Raw genomic sequence first — 17,054 nt, forward strand, 5'->3', positions numbered from 1 at the left:
GCAGTAACAAATAATAATAATAATAATAATAAGTGCACTTATAATGCGCCAGATTCCATTCACCAAGTGAATGCTCATAGCGCTACACTATTATTACCCCGGTCAATGGATCAGTGAGCACTCGATTTTCATTCTCAGCTCCCTGGGGAGTATACAACCCAAGCTGCCTGTGAGGTGCTAGAAGGTTAACAGCCACATTACCATCTCATCCTACCGGGTACCCACTCACTGCTGGGTGAACAGAGGCACATTTCGGACAAAGTCAGTTGCCTTAGGAGACACCACGAAGCCTTACGAAGCCTGTCTGTAAATTATCGAATCTGGATAAGGAAAATCAGCGGTTGATAGCACTGGCAGTGTCTCTGTTGTCGGGTACGATGACACACAATCTACCAGGGCCCCGTTCATCAAAGCGATCTTAGCGCTACGATGACCGTAAACCTATGTTAAAGTATGGGACTTACGATCATCTTAATGCTAAGATCGCTTTGTGTAACGGGGCCCTGGGTACACATTGTGACCACCCGATCCTCATTTTAAATACCCGCTACGACATTCATGGGATACTGGTGACCATTCTTCCCCGGATTCCCGCCAACGAAGTGAATGGACGGTGGTATGCCAGCATAGCCATAAATGCCAATTTTGAGGGCTGAGTTTTTATCTTACGGCTTTTGTAAGCAGCATAGCGCGATGTCTGGCCATTGTCTCGTCAAATATTCTCCCCTGGTATTCAATGTGTGGAAGAATTAAAACGATTTTATGTACGGAATAAAATATCACCTTACTGACATGGAACATAATAAAATCAATATATCCTTAGAACAAACGGGCGGTCGAAGAGTGTTCTCTGATCGACGGACGATTTCAATGCATCGTCAAGAATAGCGCAGAGCTGCGATGCTAAAAAAACCACAATCGATACGTTATATCTTTTTTAATATTCATTCAATATTTCCTGTTTGATCCAGGGTTACTTTTATCGTGGTAAAAGTGCATAATAAGTATATGAGATTTGACCTTTTCGCAATTTAGATGTAGGGATTTAAATTTATTCCTCTCGTGACGAAAGAAAGCGAAATGATTGTTAAACACTCATCTGCCTCTTTGGGGGTCTTTTGTCTGCGATTCCCAGATCCCGAGAGCTCTGTGTAAATATGGTAATGAAGGGGCGGCTTTAACCAGATTAGGAGTAAGTCAGACAGCTTTTAGCTCAATCGGCACCGGCTTAAGAGATACGTTCCAATCAGACACATTGTTCTGACTATATCCAGTAGGTCAGTCAATGCTGAATCAACGTTCTATAAGGCTACACGTTTCAACGAGATGTCCTTTCTTCGTGAATTCAACCTAACGTCGTTTCATTCTTTAAGGTAATTTAATTTTATGGTTTGTATTCTTTTTGGTAGATGGAGAGAAGGAATCGAAAATTCAAGAACGTATGTTGTACTAGATTTAGAAACAGCATCACCTAAGTCTCAGGTTAATTCGTTTATCAAAGAATTAATAGATAAATATGATTATGAATTCATTTTTAGGAATTTTATTGTGCATAAGATGATTATCTTTTAAGATATGTATTTGATATTAAGGTAACCGGAGGTTTTAAGAAAAAAATAATTGTTTTGCAAATCTGAGTGAGGATTCGAACACGCTTCCCAAAGTTTATACAGCAGAAATACCTTTTAGGTAGAGTTATTTGCCCCTAGCTAATTAGGGGACCGGTGAATGCTTGTCTCCTAATTCAGATGTTTCGAAGAAATGACAGAATTATGTGGAACATGACTGAAGAGAAAATATATTTAAACCGTGAAATATGTCAAACATAACATACACGAATATTTTGTTTGTAATTTAAGTCTGTAAAAAAGCGGGATGTAGAAATAAACAATAACAAGTCCCCGATACATTTGGAAACCTGGTTTTACTTTCGTCTGCTGTCTGACTGCCGGCTCGTCTTGAAACAGCTTCCATCGGGCTCAATTTACCGTAATTACAATCATACAGCTAACAGTACTCGACTTTATTATTTTGTGGAAATGTTGAAACATGCGCTTGATCTGAATGCTCGTTCTCAGGGCAAGCACTAGCTTAGGGATACTGTCAAGATGATTCATTGATTTGGGGAATCTGTAATGTGAACGGTGTGTAATGGACTTAGCCACGACGTCTGTTAGTTCCTGCTTCAGGGTAAATGCTGTTGCTCCATTTCGGGGAGAAATGTCTTGCTTGTTACTTGAAATGTGGTAACCAATGTTTTCTATTTACGATTTAACATGTTTAAATTACCGTATATGACGGTCATTAACGACTGTTTTCCATTTGTGTTTTCATTGCACATTACAGGTACCTTGGCCTATAGCCTAGCCCTAAACTAGTATTTATTTGAAATAAGATGTGTTAGGCCAGGTAATTGTTTTCATTAGATGTCTGGCGGTCGGGTAGCCTAGTGGTTAAAGCGTTCGCTCGTCACGCCGATTCCCGACATGGGTACAATGTGTGAAGCCCATTTCTGGTTTCCCCCGCCGTGATATTGCTGGTATGTTGCTAAAATCGACATAAGACCATACTCACTCACTCATTAGATGTCATGGTCATAAGTTATACACAGTGAAAATATATTGTAATGGTGAATCATGTTCACCATTTACAGCCTTTTTTTCATGTTTAACTTATTTTTCTCTGTGTCTGATATGTCTGTTTATTCTTCCAGCAGTGTTCCAGACTGCCTGTCCGGCAAACTGAAGCAGTATCATGAATGTGTTGAGCTGGTTTAGAAAAGATCAAGTTCGTCTGAGTACAGAGGAACAAGGGTGCAATATGGAGACAGTCGATGAACTGTTGAGAGAATACCAGGTATTTATCCAATGTCTGTCAATGACATTCTGTTCTCCACTTTCCATGCTTGTGTATGCTCTTCAATTTACGGAGAATAATAGGTTCTTGTCTAGATTCTCTAGTTCAGGTCGAGAGAGAAAGTTTATTTGGGAAACTGCCGGTCATATCGTTGTCCATTGACAGATGGGGGTAAGGCAATAATAAAAAGATGCCATAAGTATCAATGCGTTAATGACCCCTAACTTGCAGCAGACGGAACATTCCGAGGAAATTAAAATTGTTTAGTGAGCGAGCAGTTCCTGGTTAATGATTTTCATTGACAGACACCCGCTAAAAGGCGTGTCCCGCGTGAGCGACCGGAAATCACAAATGCTGCGATACGATGAATACCGCGGTACCACGAGGTCCGAGTATACACGGAATATGTCAGAAATAACAAGAAAAAAATGATGATTACTGGTCGCTAGCTTCGACGTGTACACTTTCAAGTGTATCCAGTCCAGAATGACATGTTGACATGTTTTAACTGTTCGAAAATAGGGTATGTGAAAATAGGAAGGCGGATGCCTCGATGCACACGCAACCCGCCAGTCACAACCTTGGGTGGATTGTGGTCCCTCTCGGCAGTGGATGATTTTACATAGCGCTTTAATTACTTTCGCGGAGGTCGCGGGTGACAGCACAGCCATGGTGATTGAATTAATTAGTATCAAGCGCTTTACTGAGTACTGCTGACCGCACCCGTCTCGCATACAAGAGACGACAGAGCCGTCTCGCGTACACGTTACGTCTGTGACTGGTCTACTATCCCAAAGCGTGTTAATCAGTTTGTTAAGATGAAGTTTCTGGGTCCTATGAGGTTTATTGCTGTGGTATATGAATTCAGAGACCGCTTATTTTATTCTTTTAACTTCAGGATTGCGATAAGCTTAGGACCCTTTTATTTACATTCTTTATTATGGAATACTGTTAATGGTATATCCTTTGGGTGAGTGGAAAGTTCTTATTGTTGATGGTAGAACTTCATTTTCCTGCATTGAATTGTTCCTTTTCTGCCTCAATACTAACATATATTGGTGGCACCAGTGGCCTAGCAATTCCCAGGGTGCAGGAATTCGCTGTGCAGAGTTGCCTCCCTTGGGCACACCAGAGACCTTTGGTCATGGTTTGAATCCCAGTTTGCCCGAATATGTTCTGGGTTTGTCAGCACCATACTCGTGCTCATGGGTTTCACCAAAATGGTAAACGTCTAAGATCTGCATCACTTGAGGCTTTCCTTCCACATCAAGCTGACTCCAGCGTTAGAAATTGGCACTAGTCCTGTAGTCCTTCCCAAATTGCCCAATAGTGAAGGTATCTTAAGGACTAGCAGAAATTTGCCATTTTTATGGGTTTTACTGTACGTTATCATTATAAGGACTAGTGGACTAAAACTGTTAGTTTCTACTGCTGTGACTCTCTAATAACTGAAATACAGTTCAAAGCATCCTTAAACCCAACTCCCTTATTTACGACCTGTTTGTGTTTCTTTTTTTCAGAGAAGTTGCACACCAGAACAGATGGGAAAAATGCTTGAGAAAATCCAATCACAGAATTCAGTTCAGCATAAATTAGTGCAAAAGCTCTTATTTGAAAGAAATCATATCTTAAGGATAAACAAGGAAATCAGCATGAAGAACAGTGAACTTGAGAGATTAGTGGAAAGGCAGCGATGTGAAATAAACCGAATGAAGCAGGAGACTGGCTACGGGCAGACAGGCTACGGTGGTTTTGGTTATGGTGGAGACAGAGCAACCTACAATGGAGGAGATGATATGATAAACTGGCAGACCGGTGTTGACCCTTCTCGGATGGCAAATCAGAGGATACAAGATCTTAAACGCAAAAAGTTGCAAAAAGGTAACTTAGCTGACTTGTGATGATAGTTATGGATTTTATTAATTATATGAATCCGTGAGTGAATTTCAGTACTCTGATATTTGTTCATAAATTGCTTTTTTTTAAATGCACTTTCCCACTCACTGAAAGCAATCAACAGGATCCTCCTGTCAAGAAAAAGCTTCCTATTTTTTAACAGTGTCTGTTTGTTTTAATTCATGTAAGTGTTTAGTGAAAACAGGTTGTTTTCCCTGCAGTAAATATAATTATTGATAATTGGGAAATTTCTTCGTCATGCCAAAGAGTCAGGTTCGAATTTCCATTTGGATACATGTGAAGCTTTTTCTTAGTGTCCAGGGGCGGTCTGGTAGCTTAGTGGTTAAAGCATTCGCTCGTCACGCCGAAGACCCAGGTTCGATTCTCGACATGGTTAGAATGTGTGAAGCCCATTTCTGGTGTTCCCCGCCGTGATATTGCTGGAATATTGCTAAAAGGGCGTAAACCTCACTCACTCACTCACTTTGTGTCCCTTGTCTTAATATCACTGGATAATTATCACTAAGAGCAGCATAAATACTTTTTGCATCTCTCTCTCAGTTATAACAAAACATAACATTAATTCCATTTGCAGGCCTCAAAGTTTAAATTTTTACTAAGTAGCCATGTGGCTACAAGTATTTTCTTTCCAGGTAGCCAGTGGTAAAATCAAGAAGTCAAGCAAATATTGTAGGTAGCCCAAAGCATTTGAAATGATCTTTTATCAAATAACTTTAATAATATGTACAAGTCATAGCACTAGTCTTGAAATTGTATATTAGTGGAAACTGTATTTGACTTTTGTTACTTGTGACTCGAACAACGATGCAATTTATGTTACTAGATTATATAGGTATATCATTGATTACCCAATGAGCATTATCAACTAGAATAAAATACTAATTACAAAAATATTTATGTATTTTGGTTCATTGTTGACTTTAGAAGGAATTATTTGCAAGTACAATTATATACAGACATGTTTTCCAGCTGTTATTTATTTTTGTGTCTACAGATATCTAGCAATAGAATTTAGTCGCCACAAGATATTTTTCTAGGTAGTCATTTGGCTACCTCTGAATTTTAGACAGTAGAAAATTGATATTTAGGTAGGATTGGTGACCGTTTAGTCGCCACTTTGAGGCCTGATTTGTTCTTAAGATAGTTACCACTGGATTGATTATTTTTGGCATTGTGCTCAGATTCCAATTAATTGACTGAAACTGACCTGTCGTTATAAAACACTACATTGACACAGTGTTTCAGATTGGTTCATTTGCTTGGTCATTGACTGAGTATATTCAAAGATGTCCTGAATATTTTAGTTCAAATTTTGTAATAATACAGAAGAACGTCCTATGGTAAGTTGATGAAATCATGTAAAGGTCCCAATGCCATTTGTCTTCAGCCCAAAATGATTGACATTGCCGGTTGTATTATTACCCTGATCAATAGGTCAGTGTGCACTCGATATTCTTTCTCAGCTCCCTGGGTCGTATACAACCCAAGCTGTCTGTGATGCACTAGAGTGAGTGAGTGAGTGAGTGAGTTTGGTTTAACGCCGCTTTTAACAGTATTCCAGTTATATCGCGGCGTGTCAGCTTAACGTGGGAGGAAGTCCGAAGTGATGCAGGTCCCAGACGTTTACCACTTTGGTGAAACCCACGAACATGGGTGCTGACAAACCTAGAAACATAATCGGGGCAAACCGGATTCGAACGAATCATAGGTTTCTGGCGTGCCCAAGGGAGGCAACTCTGCACAGCGAATCGTGGTGCCTTAGACGACTGGGCCACCCGTGCCCCCTGAGGCACTAGAATGGTAACAGTCACATTACCATCTCATCCTACCGGTTACCCATTCAAGTAAATCTTTTATTAATATTAATAACTCTAAGTGAATATCAAGAAGAAAATGTATGTTGTTGTCCTTGCAGTGTATGTGTACCTGTACAGCCCCCAGAGGGAGCAGATTCCCCCTGTCAGTGACATCACATCACGTATCGGAGAGGAGCTACTTCAGAGGGACATAGAACTTATTCCAGAAACGATCGACGAGACCCCTGTACCGGAACAAGCCAGACCGGCTATACTGTTATGTGTTAACGTCTCCAGACTGGGCACAGATGTCTCCAATGCCCTCAAAGATGTCAGAGGTAAGTCTGCCATCTACTGGTCTTGTTGGAGGAATGATCTACATGAATGGAATCAGGTTCATGTTTAGTTTAAAGAGCAAGTAAAGTGAAAAAGATTATTGCGATTTTGTTGCGAAAATCAATTTTCCTTGATACATTCAGTCAATTTCCAAGAGAGAGAAATTCATAATATTCGTAGAAAGTATTTCAATGTCCTAGTGAAAGTACTGAAATCACTCCCTTTGTAATCGGTTTCAAAATAAGAACCTTTTTTGGGGCGTGGCCCAAAGCTACCACTGCAGTGGTGACAACTGTTTTTATTGGCTGATATATTTGCCACGTTTAACTTTCTTGTGATGTTTAGCCGTTTTATATGAATAGTGTGTCTGCTATTTCTGTTAGTACTACAAACATAACAACATTGCATACATTGTTAAAAGTCTGAAACGACCCTTAATCTTGAGGGGCCACAGGTGGCCCAGTCGTCTAAGGCACCGCGATTCGCTGTGCAGAGTTGTGTCCCTTGAGCACGCCGGAAACCTATGATTGTGGGTTCGCCCCAGTTATGTTTCTAGGTTTCTAGGTTTGTCAGCACCATACCCGTGCTCGTGGGTTTCACCGAAGTGGTAAACGTCTGAGGCCTGCATCACTTCGGGCTTTCCTCCCACATTAAGCTGACACGCTGTGATATAACTGGAATACTGTTAAAAGCGGCGTTAAACCCAACTCACTCACTCACTCACTCACTTAATCTTGACATTGTGAATAATCAAGATAACAAGTTAAGATTGGTAATTAGAGTTTTATTACTAACATCCTGTTTGGGTAATAAAACAAATGCTGCACTTAGCTCTGTTCCACACGATAAATACCTGTCATGGATTAATCCCTTGTGTAAACAACTGAAGGCATCCTTAGTGTTGTTACTAAGGTGACATATGTTCCACACACGGAAACAGGACATACCAACCTAAATAACCACCTCAAAATAATAAAAAAACACGCCACAGGAACCTGCCCAAATTGCAAACAACAAGAAACCCCAGAACACGCACTCATACACTGCACCCACTACCTAACACACCGATCTACACTACAAACCACCCTAAATCTAAATGTTAAAGCAGGGATAAGTTAGGACTTAAACCATCCCCATAAATCAGATTATTTTTTGAGGTTCATGTTTTATTAAATTCAGAAGTCTGTGCAATGATTTTAGACTAAACAATAAAGACTCTTGCTCTTTATATTATTACATACCGTATTTTCTTGAGTATAGTGCGCACTTTTTTTCGAAAAAACACAGCTGTGTAGAAGGGGGTGCGCATTATACACAAATTATGAGTTTGATGTTTTTTTCCCCCATGGAAAGACACTACCGTGAGCGCGTAACACCGGAAATACCATGTCAACAAATCCATACCGAAGTACGCAAAATAATCATGTAATTACACTGTCTGGCTATAAAAAGTGTTCTTTGTATATCTGGACTTATGTTTGTAACTTATTTCATTGATTTTATTCAAAATTCCTTATAATATTGTTTTTATTAATTTCGGCGAAATCGTGTGTGAAGCGATCGGAAGATCTCACAACTCACCGTTATTAACAGCAACCATGGTCAGAATACCGCTATTGACGCCTTGAAACAAACTTTAGTTGACAGAGAATGGATACATATATCATAAATGACATACTTTGACTCGTTAAAAGTCATATTTGTTTTTGTTTGACGATTCTATGTCAACATGAAATTCTCGCGATCACGTGATCACGTGCGCGTGAGCCTTGACGGTGACTGGTCAGACATGTTCCATGTAAAAAATAATACCCGGGAATAGCGATCAGCTGCTTCGCTTAGGGTATTATTATTTTAAATATGTTTAGTAAAGGTTGCATATAATTAAGAAAATAATGGAATATATTATTCCTGATTAAAAAAATCTTTTCAGATACAATTGTTGCCGATCCTTGCATTAAAAAATCTTATAAAGTTATATCATTGGGTGTGTCTTGACCGAATCACCGGTCGATTCCAAGAAAACGTGTGTACAGCTGATTGCTGTTTCCAGCTTAGTTTACGAGAAAATACGCAAGGTAATCTTAATCCCTAAATTTAAAACAATGCCTAGCAGAACAATAAATACTATTTAAACGGTAAATAAACATGTCTGGTGATTTTTTATCTCAAATTTCGAATTTGTACTGACGAAGTTTCTCAGCACCCGTTCGTTTGACTGACTTCACTAAAAAGGGTACGGTGTAAAAAATTTCTGCGCATAATATTCAAATTTCTTTTTTTCCAAAATATTGAACCCGCTAGAGGGGGGTGCGCATTATACATGGGTGCGCACTATACTCAAGAAAATATGGTACATCATAAGGAGAAGTAACTTAAGAGGAATTCCCTACAGCTATAAATGTGATTATACATATATGGAACTATTCTCTGTCTGCAGCAAGTGAAGATGTGGCTGTAGTTGTTCTCCATCACAAAGATGTCCATGTTCTGCCCAAACTGTCCAGTGAAAAGAGTTTGACCGGAGCCGAGTTCCAGGAGCTTGGCGCCATTGTAGACATGGCCTTCTGGAAGGAGAAGGGGCTGCACCAGTGTGATATCAACCAGACTGCTATTATGAAACTCGCAGACTTTCTTGCAGACTATGCCATTGCATAAAGGAATGGTGAAAGGACAGACGATGTGAAGCAGCAACAGTTGCTCATACTGTGTTACTGTGATGTTGCGATGTCTCACTACTGACTGTCATAGGGCTGTCTGGTAACCATGGTAACATCTGTTGTAGAGGATGTTGCTGTGATGCTACAATGTCTCACTACTGACTGTCATAGGGCTGTCTGGTAACCATGGTAACATCTGTTGTAGAGGATGTTGCTGTGATGCTACAATGTCTCACTACTGACTGTTATAGCGCTGTCTGGTAACCATGGTAACATCTATTGTAGAGGATGTTGCTGTAATGCTGCAATGCCAAACATCCTCTTTTTAGGGAGGTGAAAACATATGATGCCTTGCTTTTTTATGAAGAACCCGTTCTTGAGTTGATTTGCAAAATAGAAGCATGACTATTTGCCTTGAGATCTTGTTTAATAGTTACTATAAAGTAATACATACCGAAATGAGGGTGCTTCATTGTCATGCCAAGTCATGCCAAGAAACCAAAGACAGTGGGAGAATGTGTGTTCTAATATCTGAAATATGAGGTTTTGTGTTTAATTGGCTCATGGTGTGTGTTCATCTTTGAATAATGTGTGAGGTTTTGTTGATGCTTAGAAACAAATGACAGTGTACTATGAGGATATAAAAGACATGGTCATTGAAATCTGTGTGGTGCCATGTCAAGGATCCTTCTAACAGCGGTACCGTATTTATCTGGATAATATACTGTCACAGGTTCTTACAAAATGCTCGGAAAGATGTCAGTGTGTGCTTGAACATCTTCCCAAGGCAAGTGAGTTAACTGACTATAAAAGTCCAGTTTCCACCCTTGCTGAACTAGGCTGGTATTATGGAGTTACATTTTGGCTGGACTAACGAGTCTATGCATAGTCCAATCAAAATTGCGCACCGAAATCGAAATCCGGTTCGTAAAGTGTCATGCAGATTTCGGTCGAATGCAGGATTTGCAAAGCATGTGCACCGCTAACTCGTTGTCAACAGATATTTTCTAAATCTTTTCATGCTTTTAATCAAGGTGCTCACGTGATTTGATGCATTTCGCGATGTAAGACTCGTTTTATCACAATATAGATCTTGATTATCAATCAGATCGTCTTGACTGGGCGCCACCGTTTTGTTTGAAGCAAATGCAAGTGATACGAGAGTTTGAATCTGATTGGTCAATAGAAGAGGCATAGAAAGGACATAACTTGTAATAGCCACAGGTGGCGCTACGGTCGAGCCCAGGAATTCCAGCCTAGTTCGGCAAGGGTGGAAACTGGACTTTTAAAGTCAGTTAACTCTCTTGCCTCGGGAAGATGGTGCTTGAAATGAATGTGTAACACACATTCTGTCAAGGTGTACTGTTTGCAGTATGTTCTTAAGGATGTAAATGTATTTCACGTGATCATGTCGATCTCTCAGTATAGAGGACGAGCGACTGTAAGGGATATCAAGGTACAGCTGACAGAGCGAAGGTGTTGCAAAGATGACACCTACTGTCATTGCATCTGTTGCTTTATATCCATTTATATGACTCTTTGAAAACTCATATTTTTTGGGGGGGTAATATTTGGCAAAATGGCCACAAGAACCAAATTAAGTTGTTCTGGGTATTTAGGCATGAGATAATCAAACACAACAATGTCGTTGTATGGGTTCGAATCTCATTCGATGTGTTTGGAGATGAACTTGAGCACCAAAACACGTCTTTTCTGATTTCGAGTTAAAGTTGATTATGGATTTTTATTGTGTTTCAGTATAGTTCTGTCGTATTTCTCTGTCTTAGAGCACAGCCAAATCCTTGAATCCCACTTATAGCGCAACTGGAAATAAGGGAAGAGTTCAAGCTAATGGCACTTTTCATGGAAGGCCATGGACGTGCTACTCCAAGTGTGTGTAAATCCAGCTCAAGCAGAACTGCTGTATAAAGTGTTTTCTGTCAGAGTACATTATCAAGGTCATATTGTACTACACGTGTACAACTCCAAGTGTGCTCTAGCTGAGACAAGAGCCTTTATTTGTGTTCTAACTGGGACAAGAGCCTTTATTTGTGCTCTAGCTGAGACAAGAGCCTTTATTTGTGTTCTAACTGGGAAAAGAGCCTTTTATTGTGCTCTAACTGGGACAAGAGCCTTTATTTGTGCTCTAACTGGGACAAGAGCCTTTGTTTGTGCTCTAACTGGGACAAGAGCCTTTAGGTATGCTCTAACTGGGACAAGAGCCTTTAGGTGTGCTCTAACTGGGACAAGAGCCTTTAGGTGTGCTCTAACTGGGACAAGAGCCTTTAGGTGTGCTCTAACTGGGACAAGAGCCTTTGTTTGTGCTCTAACTGGGACAAGAGCCTTTATTTGTGCTCTAACTGGGACAAGAGCCTTTGTGCTCTAACTGGGACAAGAGCCTTAAGCTGTGCTCTAACTGGGACAAGAGCCTTAAGCCTGTGCTCTAACTGGGATTAGATTCTTTAACAATGCTCTAACTGGGACAAGAGCCTTAAGCTGTGCTCTAACTGGGACAAGAGCCTTAAGCTGTGCTCTAACTGGGATTAGATTCTTTAACAATGCTCTAACTAGGACCAGAGCCTTTATCTGTGCTTTAACTGGGACAAGAGCCTTAAGCTGTGCTCTAACTGGGATTAGATTCTTTAACAATGCTCTAACTGGGATTAGATTCTTTAACAATGCTCTAACTAGGACCAGAGCCTTTATCTGCGCTTTAACTGGGACTTGATCCTTTAGCGGCACTCTAACTGGGATTAGAGTCTTTAGCTGTGCTCTAACTAGGACTAGAGCCTTTAGCTGCGCTGTTTTACAGGATGATTTAATTGTAAATAAATGTTAATTTTCAGATTCTGTCCATGAATATATTGATAAATATCCATGATGGTTTTTTTTATGTTGTATATGCCATCCCAACATAACATCTATCTACTTTGTTTCATAATGTGCTGTATTAAATTGGGAGGTTGCTACCACTGTTATGGTTACGTTGGAGTCGTCACATTCATGGTGCTATGATAGGATTAAACCTTGAAAATACCACCTTGTAAGATAGCTGTAGATAGTGACATTGTTGCTGTTATATACAGGAAACATGGATAAATATTATTTTTGAAGCCACCAGGTTTCATCAAGTTTTATCTCCATTATCACCATTTGATTATGATGCACATTACTTTGATCATAGTGTCGAAATTATCTTCATTTGATTATGATGCACAATACTTTGATCATAATCTCGAAATTATCTCCATTTGATTATGATGCACAATACTTTGATCATACTGTCGAAATTATCTTCATTTGATTATACTGCACAATACTTTGATCATAATCTCGAAATTATCACCATTTGATTATGATGCACAATACTTTGATCATAGTGTCGAAATTATCTTCATTTGATTATGATGCACAATACTTTGATCATAGTGTCGAAATTATCACCATTTGATTATGATGCACAATACTTTGATCATAGTGTCGAAATTATCTCCATTTGATTATGATGCACAATACTTTGATCATAGTGTTGAAAATTATCTCCATTTGATTATGATGCACAATACTTTGATCATAGTGTCGAAATTATCTCCATTTGATTATGATGCACAATACTTTGATCATACTGTCGAAATTATCACCATTTGATTATGGTGCACAATACTTTGATCATAGTGTCGAAATTATCATCATTTGATTATGATGCACAATACTTTGATCATAGTGTCGAAATTATCTTCATTTGATTATGATGCACAATACTTTGATCATAGTGTCGAAATTATCACCATTTGATTATGATGCACAATACTTTGATCATAGTGTCGAAATTATCTCCATTTGATTATGATGCACAATACTTTGATCATAGTGTCGAAATTATCTCCATTTGATTATGATGCACAATACTTTGATCATACTGTCGAAATTATCACCATTTGATTATGGTGCACAATACTTTGATCATAGTGTCGAAATTATCATCATTTGATTATGATGCACAATACTTTGATCATACTGTCGAAATTATCACCATTTGATTATGGTCAACAATACTTTGATCATAGTGTCGAAATTATCACCATTTGATTATGGTGCACAATACTTTGATCATAGTGTTGAAATTACTAGTCAATTACTAAGTTCTTTCATATTCCTATAGTTAACATGTCATCATGGCATGAGAGGTAAATTATAGTAACTTGAAAGAATTGTGTGTTCTTTAACTTCTTTTGAGTAGTATAATATCATGTTTATTTGTATTGTTTTTGTCAATAAGCTTATTAATAAATTGACAGATGTTGGAGTGATGTTATTCCAGTTTGAATGTATCAAGCATCGTCCGACTGATGTATTTTCTCAACAAAGCAACATGGATTCTGTGGTGTATGGTTGCTGAGAAATCCTATCCATAATATTGATAAATGTGCTGTGCTGCTACAAAGCCCAGTGGTAACATTCTACATATCTCTGTGATGTACCGGTACATATACATAATCTGTTGTTGTTTAACATAAGGAAATGTAGAAGTAAATGAAACTGACGTGTCTTGTCTGTTAGGGCTGGGACGAGTCCAAATTTACTACCCGGGTACCCACCCCCTATTACCCGACCCTACCTGGGTACCCACCGAAGGTCTCAGGAGATGTCTCAAAATGTCCGATTGGGAACAGCATAGCATAGCCCTGGCAAAACGTATTTAGATACATGTATTAAACAATCTGGTCATTGATACACTGAAGTTGAATTAAGTTATGTCTTTATTCAACCATATGAAAAATCAGAAGGAATGGGTGCATAGTCAGAAAGAAATGCTAACATTAGTGACTTGTAGTGTAACCATAGAGTTCTGGATAATTTTTGTCATTAACAATATGTCACGTGACTAACCACGGGTCCGGGTAGTCCTGTGGGTACCCGGGTCCTTGTCAGTACCCATCCGACCCGGGTACCCGAGTTACCCATCCCAGCCCTATTGACTGTCAACTTACATGGTCACACTTACTATCAAACACATCTTGTTTAAGTTAAACAAGTCGGGTAGCCTTGTGGTTAAAGCGTTCGCTCGTCACGCAGAAGACCTGGGTTCGATTCCCGACATGGGTACAATGTGTGAAGCCCATTTCTGGTGTCCCCCGCCGTGATATTGCTGGAATATTGCTAAAAGCGGCGTTAAACCATTCTCACTCACTCTGTATTTTATCGGCAAAGGTCCTTAGGATTTTGTCTCCTAATGAATCGGATGGTGGGTAGCCTTGTGGTTAAAATATTTGCTCGTCACACCGAAGCACCAGATTCGATTCCTAACATGGGTACGATGTGGGAAGCCCATTTCTGGTGTCCAGAACATGATATTGCTGGAATATTGCTGAAAACCAGCAAACCAACTCACTCACTCTAATGAACCATTCAATATTATTATCCTCCTTCCATGCAAGGTATTGGGGTGGCCCTAGTGAGTGGTTAACGTACTGGCTCAACAGACTGTGGTTGGACATCCCACAAGGGTACTACTACCTCAATGTGTCAAGCCCATCTGTGATGTCCCATCATGATATAAGTGGAATATTGCTGGTAGTGGCATGGAACCAAACTCTGTGAAAGGAAACTAGCTGACCCAATAATGGAACAAGCTGTATCAAAAGACTCAGGGTTCTGACTAATGTCATCCAGACATCGAGTGAGTGAGTATGGTTTTTAACGCCGCTTTTAGCAATATTAGAGCAATATCCCAGCGGGGGACACCAGAAATGGGCTTCACACATTGTACCCGTGTGGGGAATCTAACCCGGGTCTTCGGCATGATGAGCGAACGCTCTAACCACTAGGGTACCCCATCCAATCCTGAGGATTCTTGGTATCTCACACACTTCACCTTCACCTGTGCATGCGAGTTTCATTTTCTTCTATGTCTCTTCAAGTCTCGATACATTGGAAGTCGTGTGTGTTGCATTGAGTTGAATGCCAGATGACATGTCTACGTACACTATCTTACAGAAGCCTTTTAGGGCCATTTGTTTTTTATTTTTCCCCGATACTATCTAGAAATTTCAAGATATTAAGTTGAAATTTCAAGATACTAAGTTGAAATTTCAAGATACTAAGTTGAAATTTCAAGATACAGAAGTTGAATTTTCAAGATACAGAAGTTGAAATTTCAAGATACAGAAGTTGAAATTTTAAGATACTAAGTTGATATTTCCAGATTATTCACTTCAAACGTATTTTTACATCTTAGGTTGTTAACTTATTTTCTTGAAATTTCAACTTCTGTATCTTGCAATTTCAAGATAGTATCTTGAAATTTCAACTTAGTATCTTGAAACTTCAACTTAGTATCTTGAAATTTCAACTTAGTTTCTTGAAATTTCAAGATAGTATCGAAATTTAAAAAAAAAAAAAAAGGCCCTAAAAGGCTTCCGTACTATCTTGTCAGCTGGTTTATATATCAACCAGCTACTGTGATATCAAGGATAATGTGTTGGTAGCTGAACAAGACAGCCGCTATGTTTTTTGTTTGTTATTGATGTTTTTTTGTAAATTTCTGAAGTATTTGTTTCATTTCTTTGAGGTGCCAGGATACTGGCATGTAGTACCATGAATCAAACGAAAACTATTTTATTAAAGAACATATTGAAAATAGCATATCGTATTTGACGTAATAAGCGCCCCGCTCTTATAAGTGCCCACGGTGACATTTACTAATATATTGGCTAGTGAACAATCTCAATTAGCACCTCTTCCGATTAATCAATGTACACAAGACTTATTTATTCATGTATAATACGCACTTGTGTGTTATATGCACCCTTAATTATGGGCTATTAAATTCTGGAAAAATATATCTGTCGTGTATAATATGCACAGACTTTTCTTTTGTATCATTTCAGGTACATAAACCTAGAAATGTACGATCTTTCAACTTTCTTTCCACCAAAATTATATTCTAATAAGAGCCCCCTATTTCTAATTTTGAGAGCGCCATGGGCGCTTATTACGTCGAATATGGTATATTGAAATACACTTCTAAAAAGGAGTAAAGGAACATCCAAATCTTTCATATTACTATAGTTCATCTGTCATGGCATGTCATATTAACTATAGTAATATGAAAGAATTGGGTGTTCTTTTAATTTCTTTTGAGCAGTATATATGATGTGTTCAAAGGTAGTGGACAAAGTACTTTAAGATGTTATGAGAGATATTCGGTACAGTAACTCACATCTGAGGAATTAATATGTAACTGTCTTTTTAGAAAATGTCAGTATGTTATGAGTAACTAAGGTATAAAAAAACCGTTTTAGACCCTGAGAAAAACAGTACAAGAATTGATTATCAAGTTTTTACTTTCATCAATGAATTATGTTTCAGCTACTGACACATTCTTGAGAGTGATGCAAATTATTAATGGCCTTGACTTATGTCACAGAATAGGTCTCATGTACATGTACTTAGTTGTGTACAGACTGTTGTTAATTATGAATTTGTT

The 17,054-nt window shown here is 38.9% G+C and overlaps 1 protein-coding gene across 2 annotated transcripts; it reads left to right on the forward strand.

The window, feature by feature from the left end:
• Positions 1 to 1,905: 1,905 nt before the first annotated feature.
• LOC124151119 lies at positions 1,906 to 10,454 on the forward strand. Of its 2 annotated transcripts, none has more exons than XM_046523445.2 (5): positions 1,906 to 1,989; positions 2,717 to 2,856; positions 4,377 to 4,737; positions 6,689 to 6,907; positions 9,346 to 10,454. In XM_046523445.2, exons 2-5 carry the CDS (start codon positions 2,755 to 2,757, stop codon positions 9,561 to 9,563), a joined length of 900 nt encoding a protein of 299 aa, XP_046379401.2. In that variant the 5' UTR covers positions 1,906 to 1,989; positions 2,717 to 2,754; the 3' UTR covers positions 9,564 to 10,454. The 2 variants fall into 2 exon arrangements, with proteins under 2 accessions (XP_046379401.2, XP_046379400.2); XM_046523444.2 differs by having other exon boundaries at positions 1,908 to 1,989; positions 2,714 to 2,856.
• Positions 10,455 to 17,054: the final 6,600 nt, after the last annotated feature.

The sequence above is a fragment of the Haliotis rufescens genome, unplaced genomic scaffold, assembly GCF_023055435.1.
Source record: "Haliotis rufescens isolate VD_foot unplaced genomic scaffold, xgHalRufe1.0.p SCAF_3, whole genome shotgun sequence".
Taxonomy (NCBI): domain Eukaryota; kingdom Metazoa; phylum Mollusca; class Gastropoda; order Lepetellida; family Haliotidae; genus Haliotis; species Haliotis rufescens.

Excerpts from the sequence above, each read along its gene's own strand:
- LOC124151119 (XM_046523445.2), top strand. The coding sequence starts at position 2,755 with ATGAATGTGTTGAGCTGGTTTAGAAAAGATCAAGTTCGTCTGAGTACA. Across the intron at positions 2,857-4,376 it reads AACTGTTGAGAGAATACCAG|AGAAGTTGCACACCAGAACA; the intron begins GTATTTATCCAA and ends TCTTTTTTTCAG. Across the intron at positions 4,738-6,688 it reads ACGCAAAAAGTTGCAAAAAG|TGTATGTGTACCTGTACAGC; the intron begins GTAACTTAGCTG and ends TTGTCCTTGCAG.